Raw genomic sequence first — 16,164 nt, forward strand, 5'->3', positions numbered from 1 at the left:
TTTATGATCAGGCTATGTTTTAGGGTTTGTATGTCTATAAATAAATCTTTCTTCGGAGCATTTGGTATTCTCAGCTCTCTTTTAAAAGGTTTCAATTCGTATATGAATTATGTTTATGTACTCCTTTTTCATACATCTCTCGCGTTTTATCATAACTAATGTTATTCTATGTCCATATATTGTTGTCTGAGTTCCGTATGATGATTTTAAAATTTTAATATCAAACCTAGCCTTTAATTTATAGCATCAATTAAAAAAATCATTAAGAACTCGCTACCTAATTAAGAAACGATGTAAAATCAAACCTAATCTATTTAAAGGAAAGACAAATGAATTACCATTCATATTCAGATTTTAGTGAGACGGATCCAGAGGCAATTATATACAAGTAATATGAAGTAACCATCATATTCGACTTAAATCAATAATCAATCAATTAACATTTACTAGCTAGCTACAAACCACAATACTATACTCAAAATCATAGCTACCATAGGCAATAATGATCATAAAAAATAAAATAAAATAAAATAAAATAAAATAAAAAAAAACAAACCAATCACCCGTTATTTTTTATTATAACATATGCTTTATTTTAAAAAAAAAAATCAAAAGTTTTATATCAATTGCGACATCATTTTAAATCTTGGACAATTTCGACACCAAATTGTATGACTTCCTTGACTACTTGCTTGTTAATTTGTTGTTAGTTTTTTCTCACATTGATCAAGCGGTCAATTCCCGACTTTTATCACCCTTCCTTAATATAATTTGTACAAAACAAATCATCAAAATATACCCAAAATTATTTTAGTTGTATGTACGTAATTAAACTTGAATAAACTTTATTTTCTGCAAACTAAATTAATATAGTAGAACTTATTTTTCTTGAATTTTATCCTATTTATATAGTAGCTAGGTCAAAGATATACGTAGTACATTATTTGAAATAAAAAATTTTAAAAAAAAAAAATCGTATAATTTGAATAGAAGGTACTCCTTGGTATCTATAAAAGGAAACCAATAACTAAACCCCTCACTTACACCAACCTGATTACACACCCATCTTCCTACAAACACAAAGCAAAGAGAAAGAAAGTGAGTAAAAACCCAAAAAAATGGCAGGAAAAGACTCATCATCAAGGCATAGGTCAAGGGATGATGATGATCATGATGTAGATTTGGGGCTAAACCAGTACCCTGATAAAGTACCTCTTGGTACCTTAGCTCCGGCTCCTCCAAAGGACTACAAGGACCCGCCGCCGTCTCCCATGTTCGAGCACGGCGAGCTCAGGACTTGGTCTTTTTACAGAGCTGGTATTGCTGAATTTGTAGCCACCTTCTTGTTCGTCTACGTCTCCGTTTTGACTGTCATGGGCGTAGGCCGAGCTACTAACAAGTGTGCCACTGTTGGTGTTCAGGGCATTGCTTGGGCCTTTGGTGGCATGATCTTTGCCCTTGTTTATTGTACTGCTGGTATTTCTGGTAATTAATTTCTCCTCTTCAATTTTTTTTATTTTTTTTTAATATTTTGCTGGTTAAGATTTTTTTTTTTTAATGCGACAATTTTGCAATGGCTACAACAATTTTATTTGTAGCCAAGGTAACCTCTCATGCTATTACTAAGTACTTATGTCACACTTTATGTATATATCGGTCCAAAATATAGTATCTGACATGGATATTTGAGATAAAAAGAAGAGTTCATGTAGCTTAGGTCATTATCTGCTAGACTGCTATCATTTATATTGGCTGATAGTTAGCTATACCAGTTTTATATTTGTACAAGATCTAGTAATAAAATTATGTTGTGTTGTGCTAATTAAGAAAAAATAATAATTAAATTGTTGGATTAAAATGCGGCAGGTGGACACATAAACCCAGCAGTGAGCTTTGGGATGCTATTGGCAAGAAAACTGTCCCTAACAAGGGCAGTATTCTACATGTTGATGCAGTGTTTGGGAGCCATATGTGGTGCTGGGGTGGTTAAAGGGTTCCAGGCCACCCCATACGACGTGTTGGGTGGCGGCGCGAATAAGGTTAACCTTGGTTATACCAAGGCTGGTGGTCTTGGTGCTGAGATTGTTGGTACCTTTGTCCTGGTTTACACTGTTTTCTCTGCTACTGATCCTAAAAGAATTGCTAGAGATTCACCTATTCCTGTAAGTTTAATCTTGTTTAAATTAACTCTTCATTTTATTCCATTATTTTGATTGTTTTTAACTATATACTTCATTCTTGTAAGTTTATTTTTACTAAATTTTTTCACAGAACTAAGTTGTATTAATATGCGTGAGTTTTTAATTAATTTGTATAAAAACTTTGATATTTTAAAATTACAACTGTGACGAATTATTAAAAATTCGACATAATAATATACTATGTATTATATAGATATTAATTTGTATACATTACTTTAAGAAAATTAGATTGATTGAAATTCACAAGTTTTGACCTTGATTAGAGAAATAACAATATAACTAATAGATGAAGTATATGTGTATGTGTTAACATAATTTAAGTTATAATTATCATACACTAATTTTTTTTTAAATCATCATGTTTGTTCTTTTAATTTAATCCAAAGTTTGAAATCATTATTAGTCATAGCTAATTCCACCAAGTCAGTATAGGTCTACACTAGTTTAAATGTCTCTTACCAAACACAATTGATCTATTGGGAACAACTCTTAGACATGTTGTGGTGCAAAAAACTTTGAGAGAGTGATTTAATGTCAAAATTAATTCTCAGTCATCTTATAGATACGTGTTTGATTGACATTATACATGTAAAAATAGCTGAATAAAAGAGTTGAATTTTTGTAAATAAAATTATATTGCCAAAAATTAATAAGTTCATTCGTAACGCTCTAAGATCAAAATTCAATTTCTAACTCATAAAATAACCCCTTTAAGTAAGCAAAACTTCCCACCTTCATTAGAAAGATTAACAACTTAATCATTCAACACAACTCTTGCATGTAACTATTTTTTTATTTTACCAATTTGATTTTCCAAAGCAATTACAAACACTGGTTTATGCATAAATCAAAGTTGCTTGTAATATCCCTCTTTTTCATTCTTTTGACTCATAAAGCTGATTAAATGGGGTAGCAATTGTAACAAAACTCTGAAAAGTAAAACTTGTTCAGATTTTTCAAAACTAAGTACAAAAACTAACAGATTAACTGTAACAATCTATTTGGGGTATACTCACTTGTACTATAAAAATATGTAGGAGACTAGGACAAATATTTCAAATTATTTTTCTGTCCTTTTTTTTTTTTTTTTTTATAATTTTCCTAACATAATAATAATAAGATCGATTAGTAGCATTCACCTTATAGTGATTGGCTGATTTTTCTGTACTCGATGATTTGTTGCCATATGTAGTAAACCCCACTCATTTGGATTCAGAATCACAATAATAATAATGTACGTATTACAATGCAACTTACTGTACATCACTTTCCAAAAATAGCTGTGTGAGTGTGACATGTCTCATACTTTATATCTACTGCACAAAAAAAATGTTATTGCATGCCTTGTTGTGGGAATTTAATTTTATTCATTGAATTTCTCTATCAATACATACTACTATACTAGCCATCAATAATGTGTGATCTACATTGGATAGTATTTGAGTGATCGATGAAGCCGTAAAGATTAAGATTCAATCATTACAATAGATTATTTATTCGGCTTTTATATATTCTCGTATTTACATAAATTTCAGTTACTTATAATCTTAGTAGCACCCATCGATCTAAACTTATCTGAATTACTATCTGAAAATGAATTTAGTATCTCCCATCTGAACTTATCTGAATTTATCTTATTAGGCCAACTATATGCTAATAATTATGCTTGTGCGTGATTTTTATTTGTAGATATTGGCTCCGCTCCCAATTGGATTTGCAGTGTTTGTCGTTCACTTGGCAACCATACCAATCACTGGAACTGGGATCAACCCAGCTAGGAGTTTAGGAGCTGCAATCATATACAACAATGCCATAGCTTGGAATGACCAAGTATGTTCCTTCATTATTAATTAGTGTTAATTAATTTGATATTTTCAATCATCGTACATTATGATAATTATTATTATGTCCTCATTAATTAACTATGATCTTAATTATTTATTGCAGTGGATATTTTGGGTGGGGCCCTTCATTGGAGCTGCTCTTGCTGCTGTTTACCACCAGATTGTTCTTAGAGCCATGCCCTTTAAGACTCCTAACAATGACAAAGCTTCTACCTAGTTTAATTCATTTAAATAATTTATATAATTCTTTTTTTTTTTTTTTTTGTCCTCTCCTCCACCTCCATCATTCCTGTTTCTTGTGTCATTTTGTGCTTGATTAAATGTGTAAGTTATTAATTAGGTTTGTGATGTATAATTACTAGGTCTATTATAAATTTGATGTAATGGGTTTGATCTATTTTATTATCTCATTTCTCTATCAATATGAATGAATGAAGCCAAACATATCTAGTCTTGTTTTGAATTGCAATTAAGGCTTTTACATTGTACAATAGAAGTTGTTCTTATAGATTTTTTTTTTTTAATGTTTTTTTTTTTTCCCTGAAACATTGTTCTTATATAATATAGTGGCATGCATGAAGTTGATTTTTGTGTTCAGTCATATTCAATATCCAAATTTTCTTTCCTAAGGACTCAAATATGACTCGAAATCAATAAATCGTGGAAGTCAAATTAAAATAGATGAACATGTATCTAAGCTTGTTTGCCACGGCTAACATTCTAGATTGAATATGCAAACAGTACAAAATATGAATTAGGAATAAAAAAAATCTTAAAATTTACTACCTTGAAAATGATTGATAGAAATGAAATCAATTCAAAAGATTACAAAGATGTACAATTTTGTATGTATTCATTAACTAGTAGTGGTAGCCCTACTAAGCTATAAAGTTATGAGACTCTTTAATTTGTCTTTGTGTTCAAACTCGAAGAATTTTTTTTTACGAACAGGATACTCATGCATGGTCGACATATATGCATGGTCGTTATAGCAAACTTTACAAAAAAAGCTAGATCTAATATGTCATCCTTGATTAATGTAGTCTACTCAGCAACATTTTATTGGTTGCCAGTTTGCTACAAACACTTTTGGCTCAAATCTTTGTATATAAACCCTACACTATCTCATGAAGTGATTATTAGCAAGTCCGTCTTAAATATTTTGGAGGCCCTGAGCTACCACAAAATGTTGGCGCTATTAAATATGCAGTTAAATTTTATCGTTACAATAATTTATTTAGCAAAAGGATAAAAGCTTGACTATTAAAATTTCCGAGAACACATCTATGATCTTTTTGACTAAATTGTATATTTGTACTACCCCTATTTTGCTAAGTGTTACCCACTTGCATTTTACGCGGTTTATAATCATTACTTTGACCATTAAATTATTTTATTGTGCATTAGTAAGGAGTGAAAAACTAAAAACTATACAATGTTGATATATTAGAATTTCATATCAATACGAATCTAATAAGATTAAACTTGATAGTGTTTTCATATTTATACAATTAGACATGGTCAAAATTTTAAACTTTAACCTAGTGAATAGTATATGGATAGTACTTAGGAAAACGGAGGTAATATGTCATATACACATGTTTAATCTAACTTAGGTTGTTGTAAGACCATCTAAAATGTAAAAATTTTATTACAAATGTATAATTAACAAATGTAATAAGTTGAAATTTTGGATATCTAAAAGATTAATACAAGTTTAATGAGAGATTAGAAGATGAAAAGCTATAAATTTGCAAATAATATAAAACTATAAAAGTTTCATAGAGAATGAAGTAGAGTATAGTAGGATTAATGGATGTAAGAGTTTCATAGAGAATACAGTAGAGTAGGATTAATGCATGGGAGGAAAAAAAAAAGAGAAAGAAATTTGGGGCCCTCCATGATGTGAGGCCCTGTGCAAAGGGTCTCTTTGCACACCCTCTTAGACGGCCATGATTATTAGAAAAGGTAAACGAATGTATTAATCGATTAAATTTACTCTGTATTAACTAAACAATAATTCCCTCTTGTTGGTGATAAAATTATTAATTTGTCCATTATCTAATGTTAGACTGCAAGTGTGAGTTGTTGTCCCACATAGAAAAATTAAATAAACAACCACTAATTTATAATCTAAGTAAGCTACTCCTTTTATTGTCATATGGTTTAAGAATGGAACCTCACTTAGGCTTATGTGTGGGTTTTTCTTTCCTCCTTGTCTCTCCCCCAATTCCTAACAATGGTATCAGAGCCGATGGTTCGGCTAGGCCTCTCGCACCTGTTTCTTAGACGCCTTTGTGTAGGGTCTGTGAGGACAAGACTTGTTTACTAGCGATCTCCTCAGAGGTTCTTGTCTACACCCCAATTTCCTCCATACAAGCTTCTCGCTGGGAGGGTTTGGGTGCATGGTTTCCGCTCAAGGGAGAGTATTTCGAACTCACACTTAGGGGGGAGATTGTTAGGTTGCAAGTGTGAGTTGTTGTCCCACATAGAAAATTTAAATAAAGAACCACAAGTTTATAATCTAAGTGAGCTACTCCTTCTATTGCCATATGCTTTTAAAATGGAACCTCTCTTGGGCTTATTTGTGGGCTTTTCTCTCCTCTTTGTCTCTCCCCCGATTTCTAACATCTAAATTATATATACTACATATTTTTTTCCCCGATTTCTAACATCTAAATTATATATACTACATATTTTTTAAAGTGACGTGTTGCAACTAAAAAAATGGTTTGATTATTTTTTTTTGTAATCATAAAAACATAAAAGTAATACTATGTATTTTTGGAAAATAAAAATAAAATTAAAAATGAGTGTTATATAAAGTAAATTGAAATCTATTTCCACCGCATTTTAGTTGTCCTATTTTCTTTCTTTTAAGGTTGTATAAAATAAGTAAAAATATACGTAGTACAAAAAATCAAAATCATACGTCACTTTAAAACAGTAGCTAGGGGGAAGAAACATCCTCAAGGAGTCAAGGGTATATTATTACTCCATAGTACATACTTAATTACTAATCAATCTTATTCGACAGTCCGCTTCCACTACTAGAAAATAGGCAATTTTGACGGAAAAATTTCGTGAAAACACCCTATTTTCCGCCGGAAAACCCCTTTCCGTCGGAACCAATTGTCGGAAAACATTTTGTAGGAAAAACCACCTTTTTCGACGGGATTCAGTCCGTCGAAGAGATTTTTCGGCCTGGAAAAGTCCGTCAGAAATTTTCGACGGACTGTATTCCGCCGGAAATTTCCGAGAAAAATTCCGTCGGAAAATGCTTAAAAAAACAAAAAAAAAAAACCGCCACCCCCCACCACCAGCCACCAGCCCATCTAACCCGTACCACCACCCACTACCGAACCACCAAAACCTCCACCAGAACTCACCTAACCGAACCAGACCCACCCCTAACCCTAAACGACTAGATTCACCACCTTAACCTACCCCACCTAACCCAAACCCACCCAAACCAAATCCAGATCTACAATCCTAACCCTAACAAATTCGGCCGAACCACCCATCCTATGCAAACCACCCCACCACTGTGGCCGCCAAAAACCACAATCACCACCAAAAATTAACAAAAAAATAATAAAGAAAAAAATTTAAAATCCCAACCAACCCCCAAAACCCGAACTCTAACAGCAACCACCCACCACCACCATAAATTGTAAAAAAATCCGATAAAACAACAAAATAAAATCAAAATTGAAAAAAAAAAGAAAGAGATACATATCTTAATTAGACCACACAAAACCTCGAAATTGGGTTTAAGAGGCCAAATTCGACCATGAAAACTCTAGATCTAGAGTTTTCATGGTCGAATTTGATCTGAAAACCTTTGTTTTCAACATGAGAAGAGAGAGAAACGGCGAAAAAGACGAAAATTGTTGTTGATGTTGATGTCGATGATGGTGTTGTTGTTGATGTCGGTGTCGGTGTTGGTGGTGTTGTTATTGATGTCGGTGGTTAGTGTTGGCGGTGGTGGTGGGAGATACGAGGTGGTCGAAAGAGGGGAAAGAAGAGGAGAGAAAGAGAAGAAGAACGAGAGAGAAGAAGGGGAGAGAGAAGGAGAGGAGAGAGAAGAGGGAAGACAAAGAGAAGGGGAAGGAGAAAGAGGGAGAAGAGGCGGAAAATAGAATAAGGGAGCTGTACGTGTTAAGGTTTTCTAGATGTTTATGTTTTTCTTTTCTTTTTTAATTAATTCCGTCGGAAAAGGTAATTTCCGATGGAAAAATCCGTTGGGATGTACATATATTCCGACGGATTTATCTTCCGTTGGAAATTTCCGGCGGAATTGTTGAATTCGTCGGAAATTTCGATTTTTCCGACGGAATAATGTGTCCGTCGGAACCAGTCTGTCGAAATTTTCCTGTTTTCTAGTAGTGAATTCTTAAGCATATAACTTTTTTTTATTTTTTTTTACGGGAAGTACATAACTTAATCTATAACGAAAACGTAATTGTCATGGAAACACTTCACTTCCTAAGCCCATAAAATCGCTACCGTTAAACTATGACTATAATAACAGTTTTGTAAGATTGCTGGTAAACTCTTTTTTCATGTATATAATCAGCAACCACTTACCTATGTAAAAGATACTCCATTATACAAATATTAGGAAAATGAGAAGGTTTTGCGTGAGACCGGACTCACCATAAGTCCAATATGTCTGATAATAATATTCTAATTTCTGACAATGATATTCTAATATCTGACAATAATAATCTAATACTAAAAAATAATAATATAATACTCTCTCTGTTTTTAAATACTTGTTTTATTTCTCCATGCGCAAGGTTTTAGGAGAATTGGAAAAAGTAATAAAATATGGAGGTAGTGGGGTAGGTGGAAGAATAAAAAATTGTAAAAAGCAAAGTAGTTGAAAGAATTGGAGGATAGAGTATGAAATTAATAAAATATGATTTATGTTGGATCCACTAGTTGAGAGAAATAAATTAAATATGGTTAAAACTTTTCAAATAAGGAAATGAAGCAAGTATTTAAAAACGGCCAGAAATGAAAAGTGGAGCAAGTATTTAAAAACGGAGGGAGTACCAAAAAATAATAATCTAATACCTGACAATAATAATCTAATACCAAACAATAATAATCTAATACCTAACATTAATAATTTTAGGGCTTATTTCCTACACTCTCCTATGATTTTCTCTCTCCTCAACCTTCTCTTCAATAAACGCATCTCCTCTTTCTCTCTTCTCAAGATGAAGGTGCTGCATCAATGGCGGAATTTTCAATGGCCAAAGAATCACTCACCATGCTCATGTCAATGGAAGCACCTTCATTATCATCATTTGGATCGTCTTCTTCGCAGCACCTTTGTCATCATCTGGATCGTCTTCTTCGATCCTACTTCTATATGCTTCGATCTTTCTATGTCAATGGCGGCAACTTCATCATCATCATTTGAATCGTCTTCTTCGCGGCACCTTCATCATCATCATCATCTGGATTGTCTTCTTCGATCCTGCTTTTGTATGCTTCGATATTTCTATACTCTGATTTCCGATGAGTCACGATGATCGTATTTGGGCGGCACACTGTCTCACCCAAAATTTTTCGTGAGAAGGTTTTGCGTGAGAACGGACTCACCGTGAGTCCAATATGTCTTACAATAATATTCTAATATCTAACAATGATATTCTAATATCTGGCAATAATAATCTAATACCAAACAATAATAATATAATACCTGACAATAATAATGTAAAACCAAACAATATTATATTGATACTTATATGCTCTTAAACTATATTCCAATGAAAAATTCTCAAATGCTCGTTTGCGTTAATTTGTGTATAAATGGTACTATCCAACGTTAACAAAGAATTATATTGATACTAACAAAACTGAAATTCTCATTTTTGCATTTGTGGTTAAAACTATGTACTACTTGTCATGAGGAGTGAGGAGTGGAGGGATGATTGGTCCCTCCATCTCCCCTAGTATTATTTTTTTTTACCAAAATTCCCTCCAATTTACAACAATATTTGTGCAAATTTAACATTACCATGTAAATTTATTACATATACTTTTATTACTTTCTCTTTCTATTTTTTTGCTTTTCCAATTCAACAATATTTGCTTTTCCATATACTTTTATTACTTTCTCTCTCTATTTTTTTGCATACCCAATATAAATTTATTTTTCCAATATACTTTTATTATTTCTTATTTATGTTTATTAATTCCCGTGAAAATTACCCATAAAAAAACTATCATCGAAAGACAAAGGGAGTACAACTTAGTACCAACATACATTGTTATAATCATTAAAGCGATATTCGGCGAAATTATGCTCACATTCCGACACGTATTTCCTAAAACCCTAGCATGAGAAAGGAAGTAATTTATGTTGGAAAATCATTGAAAGAGAGTAGCAAAGCTCAAGCATTGCCGACGTGACGACGTCAATCAGTCCGCTAATCCGTATGAGATGGCATCCTTGGATGCATCCTAAAGTGGGCCCAAACACTAATAAAGTCCATAACGTGAGTTCCTAGCAACTTAGACCACGCATGTTCATAGCTCTTCCACAACTACACTAGATCCAAACCAAGTCCATATCAACAAGCCCTTAGCTGGCCCATCTGAGCCCACTATTTTTATTATTGGGCTTTTATCCAACAACAACTGGCCCACTAGTTTAATCAGATCACCTGACACTCTGACATCTCCAACAATCATTTCTTCTTCCTTTTGAAGTACCAAGTAATTAATTCATGAGAAACAAACATACAAACAAACAAATCTTCCCTTCGTCCCAGATTGATTGCTATCGTTTCTCTTTATGAATGTTTTTGTAAGGGTCTGAACGAGCTTAAAGGATGGTATAAATTATAACTTGTAATATATGGTACATAAACCCTTGGTCTAAATTATTTGGCTGAAGCCTCATTGATGGATGTTTTGATTTAGTTGCAACTTATTTACTCTACATAACGAAAAATGCTCTCTAACTTCTCATGAAGTTAGACATCATGTCTACACATACACCCACACATACACCCAGTTCCCACTTTTTAATTATCAGGTTTTAAAAGTAATATGTTTTGTATAAATATGACTAATTTGAGTTCAAAATACAACTTACATTATATGACTTTTATTTTATTTTTTTTGAAAATTGATAATTAAAAAGTGAAAATTGGTTATGACTTTTAACGTATAATCTATATAAACTAAACGACGATGATATCAAACAGCTTTAAGCTTTTTTTTGCAACAAATTTAAACTTGTACCAACAAAAAAGTGAAAACTCTTCCAACTAGTAGAGTATTGTTTATATATACTAGCAAGAAAAAAGTTGCTATTTTGATAAATTTTGGTGTTTTTTTTTTTTTTTTTTTAAAAGAAGTTCAATAATGCACTTAGAATCTCTATCACTTTATGCAAAATTTTATCCATTTATCATTGTTAGCTATAGTGGCAGACTGACAGTGTACAGCATATGGGGTAGCTTACTAACTCAAACAAACACATTCTACTTCAGAGTTCGATCTACGTAGTTCATCACTTTGATATGCACGTCGTTTAAAGCAAAAGCAATAATAATAATAATAATAATAATAAATCAATATAATTGTTGTCTCCCTTTTTTTTTCTACTTCGTACATAATAATAATAATAATAATTTTCTTCCTTTATTATCCGCTCTTCACTCTTAGTATTATTATTTTTTTCGATCGTCATCAATAATTTTGATGATGGTGAGCCCCTTGATTAGATTTTTAGGGTTCATTCCAAGGTTGTCTTCAATTTGAAGAGTCTTTACCTATCTTTGTGGGTCTTCCTTTCTCCTCGTTAAGGTATTGCTTGGCCACTAAGACTTATCCCCATGCCAAGTTATAACAAAACCCATAACGTTTTTCTAAAATAAATAATGATTGCTACAACTCAATCAAATTTACCCACATAAAATATATGAGCAACTTTAACAACTTCTTACCAGAAATATTGGACTATCCGACTTCTATCTTCAAATTTCTTATATATCCATAATTAAATGGGTTACTTACATATCTCATACTTTGTGATCGAATTTTTTGGTGTTTAGAGAACCACAAGGGCGGGTGATAAGAATCGATCCCAGAATTCCCTGCAATTAGGAGGGAAGTTCTAACCAACTAAGTTATCCTTCACTCTCATACTCCGTATTTAATAAGTTGAAAGTTTTTGTTTTTCAATTTTTATTTTACCTTTATGTATACTACAAACAAAATAAAGAACTATAAATGAATTGGGCTAATGAACCGAACCAGCAATGGCCCAATAATAGACTATTGAGTGTTGGGCCAGGTCAGCCAACACCAAACATCACAACAGGCTCATGGTTTCAATGTCTGAGCTTTCAGCTTAAGGCCCATAACCCACAAACCCTTTTTTTTTAATAGAAAAAAAGGCAAATAATAAGAAAGCAAAAAACAATTACCTGAAAAATCCTTGAAGTTGTAGAAAATTCACAGGGTTTTGAAATCTCTGGAACGAAAAAAAAGATGATGAAAATATGGCCATTTACAAGAAAAGGAGCATCTGGGTTTTCAGCTGCTTCCACCGCCAAAGAAGTTACTGATCGAATTGATGCGAATGGCGTCACGGCTATTGTTACCGGTATTCTGTCTTTTTTACAAAATTTCTATTTTTGTTGAATGTTATGCAACTATAGAACTTCATGGTTCGTTCTAAAGTTGATACTTTTGAGTGATTACTTTTTTATTTGATATAATTCGTAGTTAGATATTTGAGCACTATATTACTGTAAACTTTAATATATTATTTGTTTCTGGGATATTATAATATGATCAATTTTAATTATGTATGTTCCTGTTGTTCAAAAAAAAAATAAAAAAAATAATAATATGTTCCTATTTTCAGTTTAAAATTTAACTCTATAATGATTATGGTATAGTTTAAGAAACAATTTTGTTTGTTTGGTGTGTGATTAACTAATTAGAGATTGATATAAATGCGTGGGGTATCCAACTTAACAATAATTAATAAAATTTTCAAATAATACTTGACCGAACATGTGCATTTGCACGGGATATATCCAATTTGCAAAGTACGTGTAACATAATTTTGACAACAAAAGTAGAAGTTATGGAAATTATTTTCTTCTTAGATTGCACATAATAGCAACAAAGTTGTGTTGAAATGTTACTCCTTTATTTGTATACATTGTATAGAATTTTTAAATCCTCTAACTCTAGTTAGTCTAGTGAGTGAATTACGATAATTGTAGCATAGTCTTTATGTTTAGGAGTATTATCGTGCACAATAAGCTCATTAGTTAAGCAATTAATGTCAAGGGGTTAGATTGAAGAAGAAATAACATTAGTGTTGAGCATACTCAATGATCTCTATGCAATATACTTGTATATAACTATCATTATGGGAGTGCCGGTGTTATGACATTTGGGCTAGCTTACCAAACTCGTATATACACTTTGAGCTCAATTTAAGCATATTTTGTTGTCACTGATGCATGATTCTTGATGGTGTGTTATATGACCGTCATCTGCTAGATTATACTTGCTAGCATGATCGAAGGCATTTGTTAGTTGCCTTCATCACTTGATTGTGAGTTGGGTGAAAGGTTATGTTTCCATGTTTCTGTGAAATAGTTCTGCCACATATAATCCTGTTAAGCTTTGGTGTGTAATGTCAGTAATAATATATGGTTGAATAATCATGGTCTCATCAATGTTGCTATGATTTCATTCTATGACATCGATGATTTCAGGATCCACAAGTGGTATTGGAGTAGAAACAGCACGTACACTTGCCTTGCGTGGGGTTCATGTTGTCATGGCTGTGAGGAATGTAGAAGCTGGCAAAAATCTCAAAGAGAAAATACTTGAAGAAATTCCTGCTGCAAAAATTGATGTTATGGAGCTGGATCTTAGCTCATTAGCATCAGTGGAGAAGTTTGCATCTGATTTCAAGTCCTCGGGTTTGCCCCTCAATATTCTCATGTGAGGATACTGAACTGATTAATTGTTGACTTGAGCACTTGAATTTCTAGAACTTGCAAAACTTCTATGTAGTTTTGAACTTGCTTACATAACTTTCATTGGAGATGTGCAGTACAATTGCTTTTAATGCAACTATAACCTATATTTTTTTTAGTAGCAGTGCTAAACGAACTCGTATTTTTGAAGAAACAATGCAGGGATTATGGCTACCCCATTTCAGCTGTCCAAAGACAACATAGAAATTCAGTTTGCAACCAATCATTTAGGTGAATAGTCTTTTAAGTCTCATTGCTTTCTGCTCCCTCTCCCTCCTCTCTACTTTCTGGCCATCAATAAAATTCCCTGTTTCAGATCTATTTTAAGTTCCTCTCTTATTACCTTGAGTGGTTCCTGACTGCTTTAAATATGTTTGCACTTGATCCCAAGCATAATTACAGACTGTAATCATTATATTTCTAGGTCATTTTCATTTGACGGATCTGCTATTGGATAACATGAAGAAGACAGCCCATGAAAGCAACAGGGAAGGAAGGATTGTGATTGTTTCATCAGAAGCCCATCGGTTTGCTTATAGTGAAGGAATTTGCTTTGACAGAATCAACGATGAGTCAGGGTACTAATCTCGTCTTTGAGTTGAGAATTCGTCCTTGTTGTAACCTCTTAGTTCGATGGTTCATATTATTTCGGTATGTCAATGGTCTGCTGTGCATATGTTTTTATCATATGTGCAAAATACTGGGTCTTGTGAAAGGCACCCCACTATAAGGGGATGGTATGATATGTTGTCTTCTGACTTCTTTGTTGCTAAAAATGCAGGTACAACAGCTTGCAGGCTTATGGACAGTCAAAGCTTGCTAACATTTTGCATGCAAATGAGCTTACCAGACGACTAAAGGTACTTCTGCCCATTCAGCTCATGATTTCATGCATAAGCCTTCATCATTTATCCAGTGCCAATTTGTTGTACCACGTTTCTCTATTAATTCAGGAAGAAGGGGTTCAGATAACTGCAAATTCACTTCATCCTGGATCCATCACAACCAATCTTCTGCGTCACCGCAGTTTTATCAATGGTAATTTCAAAGCTTTAGTCTCAATTTAGACATGTACCTCCTGGCAAAACATGATTCTTATAAGCCAAGCCTGATAATTAAAACTCTGTAAATAGTGTAAAGCATAGGTAGAGATTATTATAAAATAATATTATGGTCTTTCCACAAGTATTTTTGATACCAATACGGCAATGTATAGTTCATACATTAAATCAAGGTTTTTCTTTCAATGAAAAGAAAATTTACTAGTAATTTGCAATGGAGTAATTAATCAAGTCATTGGCTTTTTCAGTTAAAGTTCAAGATTATTCTTACTGACATATAATTTTTTATCTATTTAATAAGAAGTCAAGAACATCCTCCAATACTAGACCAGATTTCTGAGAAGATGATGTTTGTATAAACTGTATATTATTTCCTTGGTAGTATCATGTCTAATTTTCTATATGCTTACTCTGCTTTAATGCAGGATTCATCCACTCTCTAGGGAAACTTGTGCTAAAAGATGTTGAGCAAGTAATCTTCCCGACCTTTATTGGCCATATATTGCAGAGTTTTATTCAGATGATTTATACAACAATCTCTAAAATGTGGTCTTGGTGTATGTGACAGGGTGCTGCGACATCATGTTATGTGGCATTACATCCACAAGTGCAAGGAGTAAGCGGCGAATATTTCATGGATAGTAACATAGCTCAGCCAACTTCCCAGGCGAAAGATGCTGTGCTGGCAAAAGAATTATGGGACTTCAGTTTGAAGCTCACAAAATCCTAGCTTCAAGTTACGTTCAGTTGGCGGTGCAGTTTATTGCTATGAGCTGTTTTGACGTCTAGCATACTGAAGATACTCTCATAGAATGAGCTATGGGCTATAAGTAGAATGAGCTGTAACTATTTCATAGAATGAGTTGTTCTTGTTCAATTACTATTTAAAACTTTTGCTATAAATCTCAATTGCTTACTATTCCCTCCGTCCCATAATATAATTCCTATTGTGTTTTTTTCACGGTATTTAAGAAATGAGAGTAGAAGTGGAAAAAGTACATTAAAAGTGGAAAAAAAACTAGAC

The 16,164-nt window shown here is 32.9% G+C and overlaps 2 protein-coding genes across 2 annotated transcripts; both read left to right on the top strand.

Annotated features, from left to right (window-relative positions):
• The first annotated feature begins 806 nt into the window (after positions 1-806).
• Positions 807-4,707, top strand: LOC110719535 (probable aquaporin PIP1-4). Its single transcript, XM_021898487.1, has 4 exons — positions 807-1,485; positions 1,867-2,162; positions 3,891-4,031; positions 4,149-4,707. Exons 1-4 carry the CDS (start codon positions 1,119-1,121, stop codon positions 4,260-4,262), a joined length of 918 nt encoding a protein of 305 aa, XP_021754179.1. The 5' UTR covers positions 807-1,118; the 3' UTR covers positions 4,263-4,707.
• Positions 4,708-12,443: 7,736 nt separating this feature from the next.
• On the top strand, positions 12,444-16,062 carry LOC110719537 (short-chain dehydrogenase TIC 32, chloroplastic-like). Its single transcript, XM_021898489.1, has 8 exons — positions 12,444-12,680; positions 13,813-14,044; positions 14,231-14,310; positions 14,504-14,657; positions 14,861-14,939; positions 15,033-15,117; positions 15,566-15,612; positions 15,709-16,062. The coding sequence occupies exons 1-8, from the start codon at positions 12,566-12,568 to the stop codon at positions 15,868-15,870; spliced, it is 954 nt and encodes a 317-aa protein (XP_021754181.1). The 5' UTR covers positions 12,444-12,565; the 3' UTR covers positions 15,871-16,062.
• Positions 16,063-16,164: the final 102 nt, after the last annotated feature.

The sequence above is a fragment of the Chenopodium quinoa genome, unplaced genomic scaffold (genome assembly GCF_001683475.1).
Source record: "Chenopodium quinoa cultivar QQ74 unplaced genomic scaffold, ASM168347v1, whole genome shotgun sequence".
NCBI lineage: Eukaryota > Viridiplantae > Streptophyta > Magnoliopsida > Caryophyllales > Amaranthaceae > Chenopodium > Chenopodium quinoa.